Here is a 24,792-nt window from a genome sequence, read left to right as displayed (position 1 = left end):
CTAGAACTAGATGTACCATATGACCCAGCCATCCCACTACTGGGTATATACCCAAAGGATTATAAATTATGCTACTACAAAGACACATGCACACGTATGTTTATTGCGGCACTATTCACAATAGCAAAGACTTGGAATCAACCCAAATGTCCATCAGTGACAGACTGGATTAAGAAAATGTGGCACATATACACCATGGAATACTATGCAGCCATAAAAAAGGATGAGTTTGCGTCCTTTGTAGGGACATGGATGCAGCTGGAAACCATCATTCTTAGCAAACTATCACAAGAAGAAAAAACCAAACACCGCATGTTCTCACTCATAAGTGGGAACTGAACAATGAGCTCACTTGGACTCGGGAAGGGGAACATCACACAATGGGGCCTATCATGGGGAGAGGGGAGGGGGGAGGGATTGCATTGGGGAGTTATACAATCCCCATATAAATGGGGATTGATATAAATGATGAATTGATGGGTGCTGATGAGTTGATGGGTGCAGCACACCAACATGGCACAGATATACATATGTAACAAACCTGCACGTTATGCATATGTACCCTAGAACTTAAAGTATAATAAAAAAAAAAAAAGATTTCGAGATGGAAACAAGAACTTAATGAAGAGAAGAATAAATAAAATGTGTTATATTCATACAATAAAATACTATTCAACAATAAAAAAAAAAGAATGTCCATGTATTGAATAAATGATCTAAAAGGAACAGATTACAGTTCCCTTAATCCTCTCTCTCTCTCCCCCTCCCTCCCCCTCTCCCCCCCTCCCCAATTTACATGCTCTAAGGAAGACTCTTAGAGCTCATTCTGATAAAATATATGCAATTTGTCATGATTCTTAATGGACTAACAGGTAACTTGTGCAGATCTCTGCTGTTTCTATTCCAGGGAAAACTGGAGAAATTAAGTTGCATTGAGGGCATCATCCTTGATGGAGGCATTGTCAATTATAAAAGCTTATTCTGTGTCGAGAATTTATATCTGACCACCCATCAGGGATGGGAGAGTTTTGGGATGCTTCTCCTTTCAGGCTGTTTCATTAGATCAGGGTTTCTTAACTTTACTATTGACATTTTGGACCACATAATTTCTTATTGTGTGGAGCTATTGTGTGCATTTTCAGATGTTTTAGTGGCAATGCTGGTGTATACTCACTAGATGCTAGTAACACTCTCTAATTGTCACAATCAAAAAATGTCTCCAGAAACAGCCAGATGTCCCCTGGGAGGCAAAATTGCCCCCAACTTGAAAACCACTTTTTAAGAGATAGATGATTGTTTCTTATAGGTCTATTTTGTTCTAAGACAAGGGCAGAAGAGAGGGCAGTTCTATCATTGCCTTAAGCATTTTATATCATAATGAGAAAAATAGAATGAATTAGCTAAGTTCCTCAAATTGGTCCTTTCAACCACACAGAGAACCTTTTGATGTGAGATATGTTTTGAAGCAAAATATAGTTACAGGTTAAATTCTTCACCCACAAAAAATCTGGAAAATAAAAAGTCAGAATTACATTATTTTGTAATCCTACTTCCAAAGGTTAAATAATCACAGATTTAACAAATTACCTATAATATGATGATGTTAAACTGTCATCTTAATGAGGCTTCAATTTGTCACTGTTAATAAAATCAGCCAGGAATTCACTCAATTTGAACATGAAAAAAAGTCTGCCTATAAGGACTCTTCAGATGTGAACTGAATCATGCTTTAATAGAATTGTATGAATGGGACAAGTAGACTGTTTCCTAGTTTTTTATTTTTTTAAAGCAAATATTAAATACAGTAGGCCAGGGAATACAATAAATGCTTTTGTCCAAATGAGAAAACTCTATCATGTCTATGATTAAATTTTCGTGTCCATTTTGCACACTAGGAAATAGGGTCTTTTCTTTTTCTATCCCTAGGACTTTGTGGCATGCTGAGCACATAGAAGATATCCTATACATGGCAGAAAATAAATATTTGAGTGGGTGTTGCCAATTTATTGGCTTCTTGAAACAGACTTTGGATAAAGATTTAAGATAAAAGTAAACAATAATGCATCTTTAAAGCAGTAAAGATTCTGTAGTTTGCTAAATAATGTAGTGATTTGTTATCATTGTGGCCATCCTTTCCTCTTCCCACTACTATCCTTCCAGTTACTAAATCTGTTATTCAGCCTTTGTCTATGTTTCTACATCTATGCTACTACTTCGAGTCCAAGCCACTGTCTTCTTTTGCCTAAGCTCATTCTCATGTTATTCTCCCTCTCCAATACATTTTCCCCATAAAGCAACCAAAGTGAACGTTCTGAAACACATTTGTCACCTCCCTGGCTTAGAACCCTACAGTGTGTTTCTCTTGTCCTTGAGACATCATCCAAAATCCTTAGTCTCTACAAGAGTAGGGCTATTTCTATTTTCTTCTCCAATATATGCCCACTCTGAGTATTTGCCTACCACATAGTAGGTTCTTACCAGAAGATGGGACTGTATTAGGCCAACAATATGAGTTTACACTGTTTTCTTTGTGTTGGATCTTTAGGTGTGGGATAGGCATTTAATGTGGGAAGTTGGTGGGAATGGTTTGCTCCTACTTCCCACAGAATGCCATACTGGGTAGTGTTGAACCATCCCACATAATGCCATATTGGGTAGTGTTGAACCATGCATGAAAACTGGCAAGTGGCCCGGGTACATGCACTAATACATGAATTATTTTTATCTTTGCCATTGCCTTACATCTAGAAAAAAAAATCTTACATGGCTGGGTAGATTTTCATTCTATCCAGAACTAAGAAAGAAACTCAGGGCTTTAAAAAATTGTTACCAATTTATTTATTGCTTTACAGCTTGTTCAAATTGTTACAGATCTTGACTCATTGCTTAGCTTTTTGGCCAATAGGATTTCAGGATGCAATGCACTAATATAAACTCTTGGATTGGTTTAACTACCTCTGATGTCACAATTTCCCCATTAGAATGTCATAGTTTTCTTGAAATCACATGATACCAATCACAACTCTTGTTATTTTGTTTCATTATGAGAAAGATAATCTACCAAATATAAAAATGCTGGAAGGAGCAAGATATCTTTGATCCAGGGAGACCTTTTCCATTTATGTGCTTTAGTAATCTACTACCAACAAGCTATCTTCTTTATGTCCTTTTACAACTGATGTTGTTTTGTTTTCTCAAGTTTGCCTCTTAAATAGACAAATGGAGGCATGAGCTTCCTTAGAATTACTCCTTCGACTCATAGTTCTCTTTCATCTGGACTTTTGAGGCTTAGTATCTTTCTATTACTCAGCCTTCCTGACTCAAATGGAAAAGCCATTTGGACAGCTCACCTGAATATAACATTTCAGGTTGGAAATAAGATAATATCAGACTTAGGAGAGAGTGGAGTGTTCGGGAATCATTCTCCTGTGGAAAGGGTGTCTGGTGTGGTAGCACTTCCTGAAGGATGGAATCAGAACGCTTGTAATCCTTTGACCAATTTCAGCAGGCCTGAACAGGCAGACTCTTGGCTGGCCCTCATCGAACGTGGAGGCTGTACTTTTACACATAAAATCAACGTGGCAGCAGAGAAGGGAGCAAATGGGGTGATCATCTACAACTATCAAGGTACGGGCAATAAAGTATTTCCCATGTCTCACCAGGGGACGGAAAATATAGTTGCGGTGATGATAGGCAACCTGAAAGGCATGGAACTTTTGCACTTGATTCAGAAAGGAGTCTGTGTGACAGTCATCATTGAAGTGGGGAGAATGCACATGCCATGGGTGAGCCATTACATCATGTCTCTATTTACCTTCCTGGCTGCCACAGTTGCCTACCTTCACTTACATTGTGTCTGGAGACCTAGAGTGCCCAATTCTTCCACGAGGAGGCGAAGTCGTATAAAGGCAGATGTGAAGAAAGCTATTGACCAGCTTCAACTGCGAATTCTCAAAGAAGGGGATGAGGAATTAGACCCAAATGAAGACAACTGTGTTGTTTGCTTTGACACATACAAACCCCAAGATGTAGTACGCATTTTAACTTGCAAACATTTTTTCCATAAGGCATGCATTGACCCCTGGCTTTTAGCCCATAGGACATGTCCCATGTGCAAGTGTGACATTCTGAAAACGTAAGAAATCTGGAGAATTTTCTGAAGATGTAACCAGATCTTTCCAAATACAAAGATTAGATAAATTCTCTTATCGTACTTTATGTAGAGAGAAAATTTCAGCTTCTCTACCCAGGTATGAACAAGGGTGAAATTTGTGTTTTAAAAATAAAACTCCATATCATGCCCAGCGATTTGAACTTCTTGTCTTTCTAATCAGTTTTAATTGTTATACCTTTTTGCCCTTATCCAAATAAGAACATTAGTATATGTTAAAAACAATTTTTTTTCTTTAAGTTACTAGGATTGTGACATTGCCCTAGAGAATTAGCCATGCTATTTTAAAGTTTCCTTTTTTTTTTTTTTTTTTTTTTTTGTTGAGGTGGAGTCTCGCTCTGTCGCCCGGGCTGTAGTACTGTGGCCGGATCTCAGCTCACTGCAAGCTCCGTCTCCCGGGTTCACGCCATTCTCCTGCCTCATCCTCCCGAGTAGCTGGGACTACAGGCGCCCGCCACCTCGCCCGACTAGTTTTTTGTATTTTTTTAGTAGAGACGGGGTTTCACCGTGTGTTAGCCAGGATGGTCTCGATCTCCTGACCTCGTGATCCGTCCGTCTCGGCCTCCCAAAGTGCTGGGATTACAGGCTTGAGCCACCGCGCCCGGCCAAAGTTTCCTTTTTTAATACTAATTCTTGTACTTTGTTTCCACATTTTGACTAATTTTGGTATCTAATAATTTATATCTCTGATTCTCCATGGTTAATTAATTTTATTAATGCCCAGGAAATCTAGTTTCCAAAGCTACTCACTGGATTGGTAATGTGTTCTAAATAATTATTTTAGATGATAGCACTTTGGTTATGTAAGGAGAAGTGTTCTAAAGTATTATAGGCCTCATTTAGGATAACATTACAAACATTCACCTTTGTTTGCCAGAGCTCTTTAAATCCTAGCATAATGATTCAGCTATGGTAGCAGATTTCTTTTCTAGAAGTGTCCTTAGTAAATGCTTCTCTTTTCCTCTCCAAATGGTAGTGAATGTTTCTCTGGGGCATTTTGATAACATAGAGCAGAGCTAAAATTTTGTTCAATTGCCTTTCCATGTTATATTCTTTGCCTTATTTTGCATCTTCCTTTTTTTCTAGTAGGTAAATAAACACGTATACAACAATGAGAGACAGAAAGATTTAGATATTGTCGTATTGATGAAAATTTCTGTTTCTGGATGATATGCTAAACCTTTGATGCCTAACTCAATGTCACTTTGTGAATATACACGCCATGTAATACCTTTTAAAAAGTGCAGGGATGTATGAAAATAAAATCAGATTAATGGCCTTTGGGAGAGAAAATCAACCTTTGTGGGTATGTTTTATATCATCAGTATTCTTTTTATACTAGGTTTTGTTGTTCCTTCCTCTTCCTTGTCTCAAATTACCATGTTGTAGATTCACATTTCATAAGAAGTAACAGCTGCTTTAGTCCTGGTGAGATCCAACCAAAAGTGACTTCTAGCACTCTACACATGTAGACCAGAGACTTTTATGTTCAAGGTCAGAATCTTTGGCCTCGGTTACCTAGCTGGTGGGAAAAAAAACCCACTGAGATTCACCCCCAATAACATGTACCAGTAGCAGCGTGGCTGCTTGTGAGCTCACTATGCTTGTGAGTCCACATGACATCCTTTAGCTTTGAGGTCATATTGTGCCACTGACATGATTGTGGCCAAAACGTAGGTAGAGTGGACAGAGCCTGTGGAATCTTCAGTAAGGATATTTGTTGAGTTCTGCAAAAATGATTGATAAAAGCATCTACTTATTGCTGCTAATGGTTAACTTTAAATATGCACCTTTGAGGTTTTTCTTAATAGCTGTTTTTTAAAAAATGAATTGTGCCAAACCAGTATGACTTCATTTAATCTTTCCCTTGACACCCTTTCTCCTCCTCTTTCAAAATATTATTTGATTAATAACAGATGTCAAGGCCTGCAGAGAAATTAGCTTCCCCAGATGTCAGTCCTTTCTTTACTCCTGTCAGACTTACACTACATTTGTACAGTCAATGTAAGACAGAGAAAGTGAGGCAGGAGTAAACTGAGCAGGATCTCTTACTCTAAAACAGCAAAACCATAAAACAAAAGCCACAAACGTCTCAGAAAGCTTAAATAAATGCAATATAAGCGTTTATGTGATGAATCAAAAATTAGCAGTGTGACTTTTACTTTTTGATATAAAAATAATGTCACTGATATCACCACTTTTACCTCACATCTGGTCACAGAACTAATTTTCAATTATCCTTTTTTTTTTTTTTTTTTTTTAGCTTGCTATTTTGTTGGAAATATCTCCTTCCTTTGCTGGGAAAAAAATTATATAGCATTCTTACATGTGCTTTCAGGCTTTAAAGAGCACACATTGTATGAATTTTAGACTTAATTTTTAGTTTAATGTGCTACCTACTACGATTATATGTAGCTCGGTGATTATATCCATCTTATAACAATGTAGAAATCACCCATAACAGCATTTAAGCCAATAAATTCACAGTATGCTCTAAACTCTTATCTAATTGGCTGCTGGATCTTGCATGTCATAATCACATCAAACAACAGTAAGCAGTATCTAGAGTTAACAGGAGGGGATTTATTTTTCAATCTAAAGTTTTTCTCCCCTCTAATAAGACCTCTGAAACTCATAAGCCATCTTTAAGAATTTCTTACAAAAACATGCTGGAAGACAGTGGATCTTGTTTGTATCCTGAAGATTTTTTTCTCTTTGTTATTTTAAATTAATTGTCAACAGATGTGGAAGTGTTGCGTTGGTTCTTAAGTCATTCAGAGAAGGGAAAGATGCATCTACTCAAGGTTGGCACTTGGAGAAACAACACTGCCTTTTCCTGGCTTATCGTGTTCAGTGTTCTTTGGCTTATTAGTCAGAACTGTTGCAGAGCAAGTGTTGTTTGGACAGCTTATATGAACATATCATTTCATGTTGGGAATCATGTGTTGTCAGAGTTGGGAGAGACTGGAGTCTTTGGAAGAAGCTCCACTTTGAAGAGGGTGGCAGGAGTTATAGTGCCACCAGAGGGAAAAATCCAAAATGCATGTAATCCCAATACCATTTTCAGCCGATCAAAGTACTCAGAGACCTGGCTTGCACTTATTGAACGGGGAGGTTGTACTTTCACACAGAAAATTAAAGTGGCAGCTGAGAAGGGAGCCAGTGGAGTGATCATCTATAACTTTCCAGGAACTGGCAACCAGGTGTTCCCCATGTTTCATCAGGCATTTGAAGATGTCGTTGTGGTTATGATTGGTAACTTAAAAGGCACGGAAATTTTCCATTTAATTAAGAAGGGAGTTCTCATTACAGCCATGGTTGAGGTGGGGAGAAAGCACATCATCTGGATGAATCACTATTTGGTCTCTTTTGTGATTGTCACAACTGCTACCTTAGCATATTTCATCTTTTATCACATTCATAGACTTTGTTTAGTGAGGATTCAGAACCGGAGATGGCAGCGATTAACAACAGATCTTCAGAATGCATTTGGACAACTCCAACTTCGAGTGGTAAAAGAGGGGGATGAGGAAATAAATCCAAATGGAGATAGCTGCGTAATTTGCTTTGAACACTATAAGCCTAATGACATAGTTCGTATTCTGACTTGTAAACATTTTTTCCACAAGAATTGCATTGACCCCTGGATTTTATCCCATGGGACATGCCCCATTTGCAAATGTGATATTCTTAAAGTTTTGGGGATTCAAGTGGATGTTGAAAATAGAACAGGACCTTTGCAAGTTCTGATGTCAAGTGAACTGCCTGAAACCTTATCACCTAGTGAAGAGGAGACAAATAACGAAATTTCTCCTGCAGGAACCTCAGTTAAAGTAATCCATGTGGAGGAGAACCCTACTTCTCAGAATAATGACAGCCAGCCTCATTCAGTAGTGGAAGATGTTTATCCTTCACCCTGATGGCCTGACTTTTGAGGAAGTGTATTAAACCTGTATGTGAAATCAGATCCTGATACTGACAAGCAGTTTGTCTGTCTGAAGTGTGGTTTTTGTGTCATTTTTTGTTACTTCAGTAATTTTCTACATTCTTTGTTAAACCTCAAAGACAGAAAAAAAGTCCTAGCAGGATTTTTTTGTTTAATTTTGGACCTTTGCTAAGTGTAATTTTTTGTCAGTGTATGTTACTCCTGTGAGTGTACATATGTATATTTGTATGTCACATCCATGTTAAAGCTAAGGACAAACTTATTTTCTTAAATATTTTCTGTACATATATTGGGCTCTATTTTGGTAAAACTATTACTGATATATTCGTTCTAATACAGAAACTATCAATTAAGTTTGAAAACAAATTATCTTTTATGTGCTAGGAAGAGTAAAAATTATCTTTTGATAACATATTTATAGTATGTCTTAGTGAGGTCATTGTGCTGTTTGTTTTTTTTTTGCATTCTTGGCATGAACATTTTACAAAATTTTATTACTCTTATTCTTGATAAAAAGTTCTGTTCAAGCAATTAGTACTTTTTGTGATATACATCTGTGTAGTGAAATTTTAAAATACTATCACTCTTTAAGTGAATAGCAAATATTTTAGTGTCCAGCGTTACTTATAATAATTGTTACATGGTCATAAAACATAGAATGACTTTGATACTTAGTCATGGCATATTTACTTCCCATGTGTTTCTCCCCACTCCTCAATTTGATTTCTTAAATAAAATGTTTAACCTATGCCAGACTATTCTTGAGAGAAGTGATACAGTATAGAAATTATTATGATGTGATCATGTTTCTTTTGTTCACTATATTCTCAGGGTCCAGCAGAGTGCCTGGCACTCAAGTATTTTTGAAGGAATGAGTGAATAAGTGAATAAATAATGATAAATATCTTTGCTATAATGCAACTATTATGTGTTAATTTGAAAAACTTGACTGTTTTTCTCAATTATACAAAATAACAGAAAATTCTGAAATTTTTCACTCTAAATTACTTTGAAAAAATATTAAATTATAATTTTAGCCCAGAATTCATGATTATAGTTTAGCATGCATAATTTTAATGAGCAGCTTTGAACTCTGTAAGGCTAACACTGGGATATGAATTATTGGGCAACCTTGGAGGGTGACTTAGTGAAGAGGAATGTTATGAGTTGCTCAGTGTTAACAATACTGGAATTTAGACACAGGTAGAAGGGTAGTAGTAGTTGGCTATAACTGCCACCCCGTGGAAGACTAAAAAGGAGGAGAGGCACTAATCTAAGACCAGGAAGAATCGGGGCAAAAACTGGGCAAATGACCAGTTGTGAGCCATGCCTTGCTTGGTACACAAAAGCTTTTTTACATGCAACTTTAGAGACTTTTGTGTTAATCACAAGAGCTGTTCTTTGAAAGAATTGCATAGCACCAGGGCTACTGGAGGATTTAGCAGGAACACTAAGTGTTATTTCAAGCTTACCCTGGAAGAGTAAAGTCATTTCCTGAGGGATGAGGGACCACACAGAAGAGAGAGGACATTGAGGACCCCATGACAGCTGCCTCTAAAAGGATCAGCTCCTAATCAGGATAAATTGTCATTCTTTGGCCACTATTAGTGTTTCTGCCACTAGAGGATAGCAGCGGATGGGGTGGAGTGGCTAAAGTGATTTATACCATTTGTCCAAGAAAATCACTAGAGCTATGACAACGAATGCATCTGTAGTGTTGGCAGTCCCTGAACCTAGAGTTCCAGGGTCACTGCAGCTCTGTACTCTTGTGTGGGGTACTTGTTCCATGACATCTGGCAGTTCAAGAATTTGTTTGCTCTTCACACTAACAGTGCCATTGTGTTCTTCATTCTCCCTCCACATCGTTGTTGGTTTTTCCTTTTCTTTTTTCTCCTCCTTTTCCTTTGTTCATCATTGTCAATCTAAGACCTGAGTTACTCCCATGTATAAGAAATTGGCATGTGCATACTTCTCTAATATAACCTTTGTTAATGTGGACATTTAACATTTAACACAGTGTGCTTGTTTGAGAATTTTCTATGGATGTTCTTTAAAGGGTGGTTAGAATCTATATTTGGAGTGGGAGGGAAAGGGTCAAGTCAGTGAAAATAGAAACTGCTGAGTGGCTACTATGTGCCAGGTAGAGGACTAAGTGCTTTACATAGCTGTTTCTTTTATGTCAGAATAAAACAGTTTTAATCTTAGTGTTTAGAATGTTGTAAACAGATCAATAAACCACTTTCACTCTGGGTTTACTAAATAGAACTTGGAAATAGCACTGCTATATCAAATGTTATTCATTATAATAGATTTTCACTTATTCTGTGGGCTATATACCATTTTCTCTTGTACCTAGTGATGCACACTCGAAAAAGAATAATTAACCTAGCATTAACCCTAACGATTAACACCCTCCTAACCCTGCTACTGATAACTCTCATGTTCTGACTACCCCAACTCAACTCCTACACAGAAAAAGCCAACCCCTACGAATGCGGCTTCGATCCACTAAACCCCGCTCGCATTCCTTTCTCTATAAAATTTTTCCTAGTTGCCATTACTTTCCTGTTATTTGACTTAGAAACATCTCTTGTCATAATGACATGGGATTAATAATATGAACTCCAGAAGGGAGTTTATGTTCCTTGTAAGAATCAAGCTTGCTTTTTTTATTCACTCCTTAGATAAATTACATTTAGTATTCTACTACAGTGAAAAATATCCACTTCAACTCTTATCAGATGGTGCTATAGGTGAAATGACTTACTCCATCTATACAGTATCTCTTGTTATAGGACACACTACATTGATAATATCCCTATCTCTTGCTATGGAATTATTATAATGCAATTGTCCTGCAGAGAATGTTAGTCAGCTATTTATTTGCACTAGCGTGAGCCTTTCAAAGGATTTAGTGAGCCAGGGATCTGGCTTTTCTGATGGGATTTACACTCCTTTACCACATTTAATGGGTTTTGAAGCAGCACACAGGTATCAACTGGGGGAAAGATCAGCATTTGGGAAGGCACTGAAGCGAGTAGAGAAATCTTCACATGCTGGTACTGTGAAGAAGTCCTTCTCATGCCAGTTCTGTCCTCCCACTCCATCATTTACTATAAGCACCTGTTTTTGTATTTTAAAAACACATTTTATTTTTTGGCTTTGTACTTAACTGTATTTTTAAATATTTAGTTCTTAATGCTGAAAAATAAAGGTTATAAATTAATATATTTACCAGCACAGAAATATCTTTAAATACATACTTCATTTTATAAGTGAGGGGAAGGGAGTGTACTTTAGAAAAAGCGATGATCTCTTTCCTACCAGTAAGTATTATTCTATCACAATTTGTTACCTCCCCTTTTCATAGCCACATCATAGCTACTAACCCCTGTCTTCACAATTATGGCAGCATCTTTATCAGATCTCCAAGTTACTGTGTCCCTTGATGATTTTTAGATGCTGCCATGCATACTTTTCATCACTGTTGATGAACAGAGTGACTCTGATTTCAAAACTCCTCTACACATGTCCAGTTCAGCAACACACTGTTGTTGCCACACATCATGTTCTCTCATCTTTGAAAACTTAACAACTTACAGCATCTTATTCAGAATTCCCTCTGCATTTGCTTGACTGCTCATCTCCGCTACTTCTTCAGGCTTGTTCTTGGTTCTCATTCCAAACAGTTTCCCTTAACTGTTGTCCCTCTCTTCCCAGTCCATCTCTTCCAACTTCAGCCTAGAACCAATTGTAAGTCATTTAAGTTTTACCAAGTGCCACCAAATTCCTTGCCTCCTACACTTTCCTACAATATCATTTGCCTTCCCTGAATCATTCCTACATCTGCTTTTAATACTTCTAAACAGCCAACTGTTACTCAAGTTGTAATATTTATTATTATCTGATGTCAACCAGATCTTTGCTTCTGTTTAAAAATCCTTTAGTAATCTCTTAACTCTTTTATTTTTTTGAGATAGTACTCTCGCTCTGTCACCCAGGCTGGAGTGCAGTGGCGCAATCTTGGCTCACTGCAAACTCGACCTCCTAAGTTCAAGTAATCTTCTCCTTCCTCAGCCTCCTAAGTACTGATTACAGGTGCACACCACCACTCCCAGCTAATTTTTTTTTTTTTTGTATTTTTAGTAGAATTGGGGTTTTGCCATTGTTGCCCAGGCTTGTCTTAAACTCCTGAGCTCAGGCAGTCTGCCCATCTCAGCCTCCCAAAGTGCTAGGATTACAGGCATGAGCCACTGCGCCCAGCCTCTTACTCCCTTTTATAGTCCCCATAGAGTAGTACTTCAAAGCCTTGGCTGCACATCAGAATCACCTGGAGAGCTTTTCAAAGTCTCAATGTTCAGGATGCATTCATGACATATGGGCTGGGACCTAGGCATTGGTAGTTTTTGAAGTTGCCCAGGGGATTCCAACGTGCACACAAGACTGAGAACCACTGCCAGAGGACTGTTCCAAAGAGCCTTTAATCAGGTCGCAAATTTTACCCTCTGTTCAGTTTGACTTATTTTCACTTTACTGAAAGTGTCTTGGTAGAAAAAAATATCAAGGTAGAAAGTGTTAAATGTCTATTCCTCATGGAGAGGAATTGATAAAGGCCTGTGGCGATATGAAGGGAAGAATTTCAACTGGAGTAATCATTAGGGAACGCTTCAAGAAGGAAATGATGTTTGAAATGGAAATCTACTTGGTGGGAAGAAGGACATTCTAGTGGAGAGAACAGTGTTAACAGTTTTTTATAAAGGTGCTTTGAGTGTCACTTGGAATTTTGGTTAAGAAACTTGAAGACACAGTGTAAGGAACATGGCTGTGCTTTGGTCAAGGATAGGCTGAGGTAAACATCCAGAGTGACTAAGCAAGTTTAGAGTGCAGGCGTTTAATTCCAGCTGTTTTCACAGCCATGTGGCCATAACATGGGAAGGTTTATCATTTGGCTCTAAGCCACTGTTGTCTGTAAAAGGTATAATTGCCCTGATGACACTGTATAGGCACACTTCTGCCCAGAGAGAGAAAGAGTTAAGCTGCTGACCCTGAAGGCAGTGGAGAGCTGGCCATGCAGCTGTGCATGGGAGCAGCCAGCACAAGCAACTGAGACAGAGACAACAGTGAGAGCTGTTGATAGGAAAGCTGCTGAATAAAACTACATTTCACCTGCTTACGGCCCCGAGCGTTCTTTCAGCTATATTCCCATCCACCCACACCCCTTGGACCTCAGCAGGGGCTGGACCCTGGGCATGACATTTGGTGTACTCATGAACCTGACAAGTGGCATAGTTGGCCGGATGAGGTGAGTGGATCTTCATTTCTGAGGGTTCTCGGGTCGGCTATGTGGCCGCATCATGGGCTGTGGTACCCAGTGGCAGTGGTGCTGCCTGGATGGGCCCCAGTGGAAATGTGGGAGGCTGTAGGCAGGTCTCCCACAAGTGTGGAGAAGGTACTGAAGCACCTGGAAGTGCACAACACTGAGGAAAAGCATTCCTTTGCTGACAAAGTCATGTGGGCATTTGTAACTGTGCTGTAGGGATTGCATGCCCAGTCCCTGCGGGATGCAGCACAGGGAGAAAGAACCTCTGTTGCAGGTTCGCCCAGTGATCCACCAGAAAATACAGCATGAGCAGCTGTTGGGCCCCAAGGGTGAACCTAGGGACCCTCCCCCCACCACCGTGGTGGAACACATTTCACATGGTGCCTGCAACCCCGCTATGTTGCGGGAGTCAAGCAAGTAATGTCGGCAGTCACGTACAGACTTAGTGCAAGTCATTCAGGAGAAAGAGGTTGCTGTGCAACCTGATCCTGCCCGAGTGTTCCAGTTCACAGATTGCCTGCTACAGTCAGGTGGAAGTGCTAAGCCTTTTCTGTTTGATAAGAGACTGGCCGAGATGCCTGGCTTGGGTGGCACCATACAACCAGCCATATGCGGACTTGGCAATCCACTAGTCCTTGAACCCGGATAAGTTTCCGGCAGAGTTGCATTTATTAATGGTTATGAAGACCAGTCAGTGAAAGTGGAACTTGTGTCTGCACCTTGGCATTGGCCACCTGACTCTCTGCTTATGCACTGTGTACATCTCTCCCATGCCTGGGGACATTCTGGGGGTGGATGTTTTGCACGGCTTGGCAGCTGTGCCGTCTGTCACAGACTTGCTGGACTGCTTGACAATAGAATTGGGATGGTGTCACTGTGTGGTGGACCTGACCAATGCATTCCTCTTAATCAAGATTGCTCCAGAGAGCCAGGAATAGTCTGCCTTCATGGGAGGGTGACAATGGACTTTCACAGTGTCGCTGCAGGATTATGCATAGCCCCATCATATGTCATGATCTTGTTGATGATGTTACCCGAACCTCTGATTCTCTTGCAGATTTAGAAGTGGCAATGCCAACCTTGCCTGGGGCTGAATGGTGAGGCCTACACAATCAAGCAGGCTCTTCAATAGGCACAAGCCTTATGGGTAGTTGTCTAGGGGTGCCCATTTAAAGTGAATGTGCATGTGACCACAAATACTGTTGGTTAGGGCCTATAGCAGTGCATGGAGACCTTGGAAGTGCCAACAGGCTTTTAGTCCTAGCTGTGGAAAGAAGCTAAGCTCCAGTGTTCATTCATACAGAAGCAGTTAGTACCAGCGGATGGGTACGTTCATGGGTAATGGTCCCCTGGATGGGAAATCAGTCAGTAACTACATATGCTGCCCCTTAGGCTCATAAGAGTGTGGCAGAACGGGTTATAGTCGTCATACGGACGACTTACGTGATAGCGGGATGGATGCATTCATGGGTAATGACTCCTTGGAGAGGGATGGTGCAGACATCCACTTAGTGAAGTGAAGCACCTGCTTAGAGCAGCGGAGTATGCTAAGTACAAGTCCCTTAGCAGCAGAGTTACAAGAAGTCTTGGGACCTGTAGTCCTAATGCAAGATAAGGCCGTGGGGCCTGAGGCACACCTAGACTCTGAACCTTCACTGTAAGGAAGGGTATCCCCCCCATTCCTAATGGGGCATGGTACACAAATAGGTCTAGTCGAGGTGCTACTGCTGCCTGGATTGTTGTCACAGTCCAGCCATTCTACTGACACTATATAGTTTGATACCAAGTGTGGGCAAAGTAGCTAATGAGCTAAACTCAGCAATGTGGATGGTGATCACCAAGAAGGTGACACCTAGAGTAATCAGCTGTAGCTGGGTAGTTTATCGAGGCTTAACCTTTTGGTTAATTATGTGAAAGTTACAGAATTAGCTAGTCACCAACCCATGTAAGACCAGGCCATGTGGCTGGATCTATGAGAGGAAGGATGATCTCCAATCAGTTACGGGGTGAAAGGTAATCGTTATTACCTGCCCTAATACCCCCAAAAGTAGGGAGACAAAACCTGCTGTCAGCCATGGACCTTCCAAGCCCACCATTGCAGATGGTTGGTGATTGTGACCCCTATGGGGAAGGGTCTGCAGTATAACTTACATGTTACTCCTTGGGTATTTAATGTGTGACCTCCACAATTAGCCATTTGTAGGGGAAGGAAACGGCCAGGGAGGGAACCCTCCAGGGAACATAGGTACTGTCTATGTGGCCTATCATAAACTTCCCTGTAACTTTGGCATGGGTGCAAGACCCAAGGGAACCATAGAAAGCTGATGAGGTGTAACATCATCACCCAGGGCAGAAGCCCTTGGCAGCTGCATTGTTACCCAGAGATGAGACTTGTATTTTGCCTGAGGGACGTGATTTATCCTGGTTAGTATCCGTGCTTGCTTTGTCGTTTCAGCTGTAAGTTGGCATGCTCCAATAGCATTGTGGACTGGGCCCACACCTTACATAGGTGACCAATGTCTCCAACTGTTGGATCTGTACTGTCTTTCCAGCAGCAGCTGCAGATGGCTTGCCTTGGCACATGCATGCAGCTTCTGTGAAGAACTGCACATGGCTAGAAACTTGGGGCCTCATGGACAGTGGGTGGGACGCAACACATCAAGCTTTGAATAGGAGGCGTTGCAAAACCCATGGCAAGCCTGCCCCCTGGCTGACTCTAGCATCTATGATGGATGGAGCTGGCTAATGGGAGAACACGTGGTGTCCGCATTGCGGATACCACGATGTATAGAGCAGCACTGGGGTAAAGTCACCGTGGGATGGTTGCCTGCGGAGGTTTGTGCAAACATAACATGGTCACTACACCAAAGGTTTGGTGGAATAAGCGGCCTTACCAAGGCTGGGCCCCAATGGATTTTGTGCCCCCTGGGAGTTGATGGATCTGTGAGGGCACAGGATGGCCATATCTGCCAGCCAATTGGACTGTACCTGAGGGTGGCCCTATGTGCCTGCCACTGTGCTTCCCACATTGCCTGGTCACCTACATGACTAGAAGGCACTGCGTTTCCAGTTTTTGTGAGTGCAGTGGGCCCCCTGGTGGTTCTATCCCTCAGCAATAACTTCCCGGAGCAGGTGTCATTACTGTAGAAATGCAAGTTACAGCCCTTGCAGAGCACATAGCTCGGGCCCTGAATTACATCTGAGTTGCCCTCCTTTTGTTAACTGATAAGGTTAATCAGATCAGGAAGGTGGTGCTACAAAACCAGAGGGCCTTAGACATAGCCACAGCTGCTCAAGGTGGCACTTGTGCCCTTGTAGGGACACAATGTTGAAAATTCGTCCCTAACAACCACCAGAACATAGTGACAGCTTTATAAGGGGTGTCCCAGGAGGTTGAGGTGATTGAGCGCCTTGCTGATGACCCCTGGCAGAGATGGTGGGCATCTCTGGGCTCTGGCCTACATTGGGCTCTAATAATCATGGGTAGCATAGCAGGAATATTATTAGTAAGTTGTTGCTGCTTGTATTGTTGCTGTGGCCTATGGGTCCAAGGTGCGGCCCTGTGTGCACCAGTCCTCACCAAAAGGACTCCCTCAGCCTAGGGGGTGGAATGTAAGCCTTAGTGTGCCAAGCTGCCAAGCCTGTCTATCAAACCTATGTACCCAAAACTTATGTATAAAGCCTCTGTGTATATATCGAGCCTAGGTACCAAAGCTTATGTGTATAACCTGTGTATCCAAGGCCTATGTCTCCCTCGGCCTAGGGGATAGAGTGTAAGGAACATGACTGTGCTTTTGTCAAGGATAGGCTGAGTGACTCAGCGAGTTTAGAGCACAGGTGTATAATTCCACCTGTTATCACAACCATGTAGCCATAAAATGGGAAGGCTCATCATTTGGCTCTAAACCACTATTGTTTATAAAAGGTATCATTGCCCTTCCGATACTATATTGGCACTCTCGTGCCCAGAGAGAAAAAGTTAAGCTGCTGACCCTGAAGGCAAGGGAGAGCCAGCAGCACAGCTGTGTGTGGGAGCTGCCAGCTCAAACAGCTGAGACAGAGCGGACACTCTAAGAGAGCTGCTGCTGAGAGAGCTTCTGAATAAAGCCATATTTCACCTACCAATGTCTCCCTGAGTTTTCTTTCAGCTATTTGCCACTCATCCACCCACTCCCTCCAGACCTCAGCGTGGGTTGGAACCTGACCTTGAACCTAACATATGGAACTTAGAAGGCTGTTGCAATGATCCAGGAATGATAAGGTGAAAATATGAATAAAGGCAGTGGCAAGTGAATTGGGTGGGTTGCCTACAAGATAATGTGTTATTTGATTTCACTTGCTGGTGTGAATTTTCTACTTCATTTTTCCATGACCAAGGTAACACTGATTTTAAAACCTCTCTGCATCCATAACCTTTATCTTCAGTTCATCTCCAATTTACCAGCACACCACAGATACAGAACAGGTGGGTATTGGTCGGGGAGTAGAGGAAGAGTGAAGAGTTAAGGATGACTCCTGCTTTCTGGCTTGGACCACTATGTTATAATAATACCATTCAGTGAGACGGAAAATAACAATGAGGTGAAGCAAGTTTGGAGTAGAAGAGTACAAATTTTGAATATGTCATAGAAGTTCTGGGTGATGTTCATGGCATAGCTGGAAATATAGGTCTATACTTAGACTAATTAAATGAGATAAATGTAAAAAGTTAGCAAAAGGCTTGATACATGTAAGTACTAACTTGTGATTTATTAATAAACTAATTTAACCACCAATGACATTTATATTAGTGGTGATTTTACTATTATGTAAATTTCAGTGTTACTATTTTGGGCCCCCTGAATTTGTAGTATCCCTATGTACTATAAGACATTTTTGTCTTCCAAGAATGCTTAGCAGGCTGAGTAAAGCTGGCAAGTGTGATAGGAATAGAGGGAGGGGTGGTAATAATCACGGCTGTAATACACAGGTGTTGCTACATTCCCTTAAAGGGTAGAATCTCATTTAATCCTTAACAGTAATGCAATGAGATAGGCATTATTGGTATCCTCATTCTTGAGATAAAGAAATGGAGACCCAGAGAGGCTAAGTAACTCGCCCAAAGTTAAATAGCTGGTATGTGACACAGAATCTGTGTTTGAACTCGTTCTGGTTCCACAGCTCATGGTCTTAACCACTACCCTGCAGTTAGCTTGAAACACTAATTTTTAAGTAAAGGACAAAGCTTTAGGTTGAGTCCAGCTTTAAGGGCTTAAAGAAATGAACAGTGGAAGAAAAAACCCAGCTAAAGGCATTGAGAGTGCTAACTGGAGGGTGGCTGAATGGTACCTTATGTGATCTCAACATAATTAGGAAAGAAAAAAGAGTTATGTGAGGGTGAAGGTGTGGCCAGGGTATATCTGACTTGAGTAAAAAGAAATATTGAGCTGTAGGAATGGATCCTTCCATTTAGGAAGTACTGATGCTGGAGCTGGCAGCTCTCTTGTATAAAAAGTATTTATTTTGAAGGGTTTTGATGTAGGCTGCCTTTCTGATGAAGTTCAAAAGGGGTAAAAAAAAAGTTGTGTAATTATCCTAATAATTGATATCAATCCTTTTTAAAAGTTTAAGCTTAAAAAGCATAGTCAGGCCAGGTGTGGTGGCTCACCCCTGTAATCCCAGCACTTTGGGAAGCTGAGGCGGGCAGATGACCCGAGGCCAGGAGTTTGAGATCAGCCTGGCCGACATGGTAAAACCCCATCTCTACTAAAAATACAAAAGTTAGCTGGGTGTGGTGACACATTCCTGTAATCCCAGGTACTCAGGAGGCTGAGGCATGAGAAATGCTTGAACCTGGGAGCCGGAGGTTGCAGTGAGCCGAGATTGTGCCACTGCACTCCAGCCTGGCAGAACAAGACTGTCAGGGTGCGGAGCAGTGCAGAACACAGTTACTTTCCACAGAGAACATGTGCCTTTTACATCAGACCACCTGCATTCATTTTCTGTTCCCAGGGAAAAGCATCTTAGAGCAACATCAGCATCACCTGGGAACTTGTTAGAAATGCAAATTCTTAGGCTGACTGCAGAGTTTACAGTCAGAAACTTGAGGAGGGGGCAGCAATCTGGTTCACCAAGTCCTCCAGCTGATTCTAATGTATACTCAAGTTTAAGAACCTCATTTAGATCAGATAGTTCATTTTCAGCAATGATGCATCATGCTTGTAATAAAAATAGTATAATTAAAAGTCTCAGTAGTTGCTATTACTACATTAATACAAGATACATTTAGGCATATTTCACATGTACAATAGGTTTCTGACTTCTGCATGACTGTGCATAGAAATCCTTTCCTCTCCCACTATTGGTTTCTCTATGTACTACCACTATCACAACTGTCAAGGGAGTTGTGAGAAAACTAATAGATTTTAGATAATTTGCAATTTATAAATGGATAGAAAAAACTGAAAAGTATGAACAATTTTAGGCAGTCCACATTGGAAGAGAATAGTTAATTCTATTATATTCACTAAAGGTCTGATATCAATATACTAAAAATTCAGAAGGGAGTCATGTCAATTTCTAGGTTCAGGCCCATAAAACCAGCTTCACAAATACTGGTGGGAACTTAGTTCAGCTTCTATAATAATGTAGATGAAAATAAGTTCAATGTAAGGCATTGGGAGTGTCTGTAGGCCCTCCAAAGGTTTGTGGCATCTTCTCCTTTAATAGCATTGCTTCTCTAACTAGAGTGAATTACTGTCTTCCTCCTGGATTGTGAGATCTTACCCATATGGCAGGTTCGTTGATTCATTCAACAAATATTGATTGCCCTGGAGATACAGTGGTGAACCATATAAAATGCCTGCCATCAATGGAGCTTACTTGTTAGTGGGAAGAAAATACAAAAAATGTCATGTGCCTACATAGTTATAAGTGCTGTGGAGAAAAATAGAAAACAGAATAGGGAGCTACAAAAGGCAGAGATGCAGCTTTAAGTAGAAACATCACCAAGAAGACAAAGAGCTGAACAAAGACCTGAAAATAATGAATGAAGGCCTTAATCTATAACTGGTGCAGAAAAAGTGAAACTAGTGTTCAGGAGAGCCAGTAGGATAGTAAGTGGGTCTTGTCATCTGAGAAATGTCAAGAACGTTTAACCTGCAAGACAGAAGACAGTGTTAGCTGCCATCAAACACTTGAAGAATGGGCTTGCAAAGAATTTAGATTTTCTTTGTTTTTGCAGGGATTAGCATGCAATAAGAGAATGACAGCTACAGGGAGAGCATTGCCACCTGGAAACAACTTTCCAGATGGTGGTCCTACCTGTAGACAGGCGATTGCCTTCAGAGAGCCTAGTTTCTCTTCCTTAAAGGAGTTTGATATTGTTTGGATGTCATTTTAGTGGTGGTGATGGTGAGGGAATTAAAGCTTTAGAAGAGTGATCGGATTTATACCTTTGGGTCACTCACAATCCCAAGAATAAGATTCTGGGATTAAAAAGCAGTAACATTGCTATTCCACATGTAGTTGCCATCTGTTAAAAAATAAACAACTACAAAGTATAAACGATAAAATCCATTCAACAAATATTTATTGAGAGCCACTGTATGCCAGGGAAATTTAGTTACAAGTTTTGAGTTCATTTTGCTTTAACTTAATAGAATGTTTGCTTTTAAAATTGATTTACTTTCCAACCTTTTTTTTTTTTTTTTTCATTTTTACTTTGGAACTTCATTTCTCTGCAGCAGGCCCTTGGATTATCAAGAGTAAATAACTTGCTATCCTTAAGATTTATGTTTTATAAACCTAGAATTTGAGAGGGTAGCAACTCATTCTCTGGTGTCTTGGTAGTATTGTGGAACATGTAATGGTTTGGCTTTTAGAAATCTCTTTCCTCCCAACTTCCCTGTTAACATTGGCATATCACCCATCTTCTCAAAGAAAAGTTTTTTTGAGGTATTTTATCAGCAACAAAGGACTGGTATTTATTGATTTCTCATCCATTATGGAATATTTTATAAAATATGAAATCAGGTGTTTGACTTATTCTAAAATGCGTAACAAAATAATTTGAATTGATGAAGGATTGGGTCGATATGTGAAAGAACGAATGGAATAAAATGTTAATTGTAGGATCTAGGTAGTAGGTGTGTGTGTATGTATGTGTGTGTGTGTGTATATATATATATGCTTCAAACTTTTTTCAACTTTTCTATATGTTTAAACATTTTTGTAATAAAATATTGGGGGAAAATCGTGCTTTTGGATGCTATGGCAATGTCATATCAATTCAGAAGTTTCTAAAAAACTATGCTCCCTGTACAGTAAGTTCTCACAGTCCTCACTTAACATAGTTGATAGATTCTCAGAAACTGTGATTTTGAAGTGAAATGACTTGTAATGAAATTGATTTAACCATAGGCTGATTGATACAAATAAGAGTCAAGTTCCTACAGCCTATTTCTAGTCACAAAAATATCACCAAACTTCTAAACAAAAACCAAAACACTTCTAATAATAAGCATGGAAATAAATGTGAGCTCCATACACATTTAATAAAGATAAATAAAAACAAGACAATTATTTATCCACTTATTTTAGTTCAGGGTCACAGGTGTTCAGAACCCAGCAACTCAGGGTACAAGGCAAGCACCAACCTGGACAGGATGCCTTCCCATCACAGGGCACACTCACACACACACCCACACTCACACAGGGACAATGTAGACACAGTGAACCTCACATACATGTCTTTGGGATGTGGGAGGAAACTGAAATACGTGGAGGAAACCCATGCATACTTGGGGAGAACATGCTAACTCCACACAGACCATAGCCCCAACTGGGAATCGTTTTTTTTTTTTTTTTTTTTTTCTTCCTTCATTAACATTATATCAAAGCAACCTTGTTAGAGGACTGCCGTCTGTACTTGCTGAGGGACAGGTAACAGTCTGGGTACTGTCATTGGTCCACGGATAACATTTCAACTAACAGTGATTTTAAAATTTATTTCACTATATTATCTCAGGTAGTACTAAAAAAAATGTGTTGAGAAAAGTATCATTCCACATTGTAAGCACATATCGAAACATCACGTTGTACCCCATAATATATAAAATTGTTACTAAATAAAAAGTCTTTTCAAAAGTGATATTGATACAGAACCGCTGGGCTGCCAGCTAAACCTCCATCCTTAAGCCTGGAATGGTGGCTGTAAGAGAAAACAACTGACCCCGTTTTTCTTGGTTTTCCCACCCAAATGTTGCCTTTTTGGCCTGCCACACCTCTATCCTGTGCCCTTAAAAAGGCTTCAGCTGGCAGAGCAACACACAAGCTGCTGAGCATCAAGGATACAAGTGGTTGAGCAGTAAGCTGAGAAGCAGCAACTGAGCATCAGAGACTACAGATGGATGTGGCTAACTTCAGACGGCGTGGCTTCAGGGGAAGATCACCTTCTTCCTACACTATTCCTTTCCAACTCTCATCCTGCCAAGAGCCACTTCCATCACCAAATAAAATCATCCACATACACTACCCTTCAATCTGTTCATGTGACCTGATTCTTCCTGGATGTTAGACAAGAACCAAGAGGGCAGGAGCTGAGAGCTGCTCCAGAGCCCACACAGAGCCTGCTCCCTCAAGAGAGGAGCGACTGGCTGTTCCAGCGATTGTTTGTTCCAGTCCCTACACTTGGTTGTTTGCATGTTCTGTCTCATGAGGAGTGGCCAGTGACAGGCTGAGTGAAACAGGCCACTGAGTTCTTACCCAAGAAGGGGATCAAGGTCAAGGGAATTATCCCACCTCAAGATTATCTGTATTCCACTGCTGAGGAAACTGACCCAGAATGGTTCAGAGTCTCTTAGCTTGTGTCACACCTTGAAAACTCTCAGGTCTCCTGATGCCCTCTCAGGTTTGTTACATTATTTCCCTGCTGATGAGTGGAGAGTAGCACAGAAGTAAGGATGAGGTCAATTGAATTCTATAATTGAAGTTGGAATACTGTAAAGCTATAGAACAGCAGGGGAACACATTTTTTTTTTTCAGCTAGTAAACATACATTAAGGATTTATTCAACATTAGATATATTATGAGGCTTCAAAAGTAATACACTAAATTTTTTTTTTTTTTGAGACGGAGTCTTATTTTCTGTATTATTACAGTGAAGGCAAAATAAGAAAAGCATTTTCTTTGTAGAATAGATGTAAGAAGATAGCCCAGCCTAGTAACATTCAGACTTTTCTATCACACCACGAAACATATTGAATGAAGGCAAAAGAGATGGCTTAGGCTGAAGATATGGCATGGAAAGCTGGTATCTTCTTTGACTTTGTGGCTACGTATAGAAGCTTTTCTCTAGAAATTCATATTTGCCATTCCATTGCTCCCTTTTCCATGATGAACAACATGGTTTTTCTTCCGCTTTAGGGTCTCAGTCTTTGTTGCACAGTGTCAGACAGATTGGAAGCCCAGGTAGGATGCAGTGATCTTTGTGTTTGTACAAGTGGCTTGGTAAATCTTCACTTTCAGTCTCATAAGTACAAGGTTAAGGAGTATTTGCTATTGGCTTAGGGAAATTTAAACTAAGCATTTCGAAGAAAGACTCAAAGATCTGCTGCTAGCTGATATTAGAAGAAAAAAGCTTTAGAACAACTTCGTAATATTGATAAGATCATGGTGATATCATGTGTATATATTTTTTTCCAAAAAAAGCTTTATACTTTTCAAATCCCATTTGTGTTCATTTGGGTATAGACTCATCTCAGTTCTTACAACAGGATGTAAGAAGGCATGGACAGTTCAGGGCTTTATATTTGGTCTAAGGGCTTTATGTTTATTTTTTAGATTTATTTATTTATTTATTTATTTTGAGACGGAGTCTTACTCTGTTGCCCAGGCTGGAGCACAGTGGCACGATCTCAGCTCGCTGCAAATTCTGCCTCCCGAGTTCACGCCATTCTCCTGCCTCAGCCTCCCAAGTAGCTGGGACTGCAGGCACCTGCCACCACGCCCGGCTAATTTTTTGTATTTTTAGTAGAGACGGGGTTTCACCGTTATCTCGATCTCCTGACCTCGTGATCTGCCCGCCCGGCCTCCCAAAGTGCTGGGATTACAAGCGCGAGCCACTGCGCCCGCCCTTTTCTTTTTCTTTTATTTTTGAAACAGTTTCACTCTGTCGCCCAGGCTGGAGTGCAGTGGCATGATCCCAGCCCACTGTAACCTCCACCTCTTGAACACCTCTCGGGTTCAAGTGATTCTCGTTCTGAGCTTCCTGAGTAGCTGGGATTACAGGCATGCACCACCACACCTGGCTAATTTTTGTATTTCTAATAGAGACGGGCTTTTGCCATGTTGTCCAGGCTGGTCTCGAACTCCTGA

The 24,792-nt window shown here is 40.5% G+C and overlaps 3 protein-coding genes across 15 annotated transcripts in view; all 3 read left to right on the top strand.

Annotated features, from left to right (window-relative positions):
* Positions 1–24,792, top strand: part of LOC111550202 (calcium-dependent secretion activator 2) — a 565,477-nt gene that overhangs the window by 175,235 nt on the left and 365,450 nt on the right. The window lies entirely within an intron of this gene.
* On the top strand, positions 3,228–4,139 carry LOC113224824 (RING finger protein 148). The gene has a single exon (XM_026454339.1). It carries the CDS (start codon positions 3,228–3,230, stop codon positions 4,137–4,139), a length of 912 nt encoding a protein of 303 aa, XP_026310124.1.
* Positions 6,961–8,091, top strand: LOC113224823 (E3 ubiquitin-protein ligase RNF133). The gene has a single exon (XM_026454338.1). It carries the CDS (start codon positions 6,961–6,963, stop codon positions 8,089–8,091), a length of 1,131 nt encoding a protein of 376 aa, XP_026310123.1.

Source organism: Piliocolobus tephrosceles, unplaced genomic scaffold (assembly GCF_002776525.5).
Source record: "Piliocolobus tephrosceles isolate RC106 unplaced genomic scaffold, ASM277652v3 unscaffolded_40, whole genome shotgun sequence".
Lineage (NCBI taxonomy): Eukaryota > Metazoa > Chordata > Mammalia > Primates > Cercopithecidae > Piliocolobus > Piliocolobus tephrosceles.
Note: the sequence above shows the minus strand (reverse complement) of the source record. Positions and strands in the feature narration are given on the sequence as shown.

Bases quoted from the DNA above. Each gene is read 5' to 3' on its own strand.
- LOC113224824 (XM_026454339.1), top strand. From the start codon at position 3,228: ATGAGCTTCCTTAGAATTACTCCTTCGACTCATAGTTCTCTTTCATCT.
- LOC113224823 (XM_026454338.1), top strand. From the start codon at position 6,961: ATGCATCTACTCAAGGTTGGCACTTGGAGAAACAACACTGCCTTTTCC.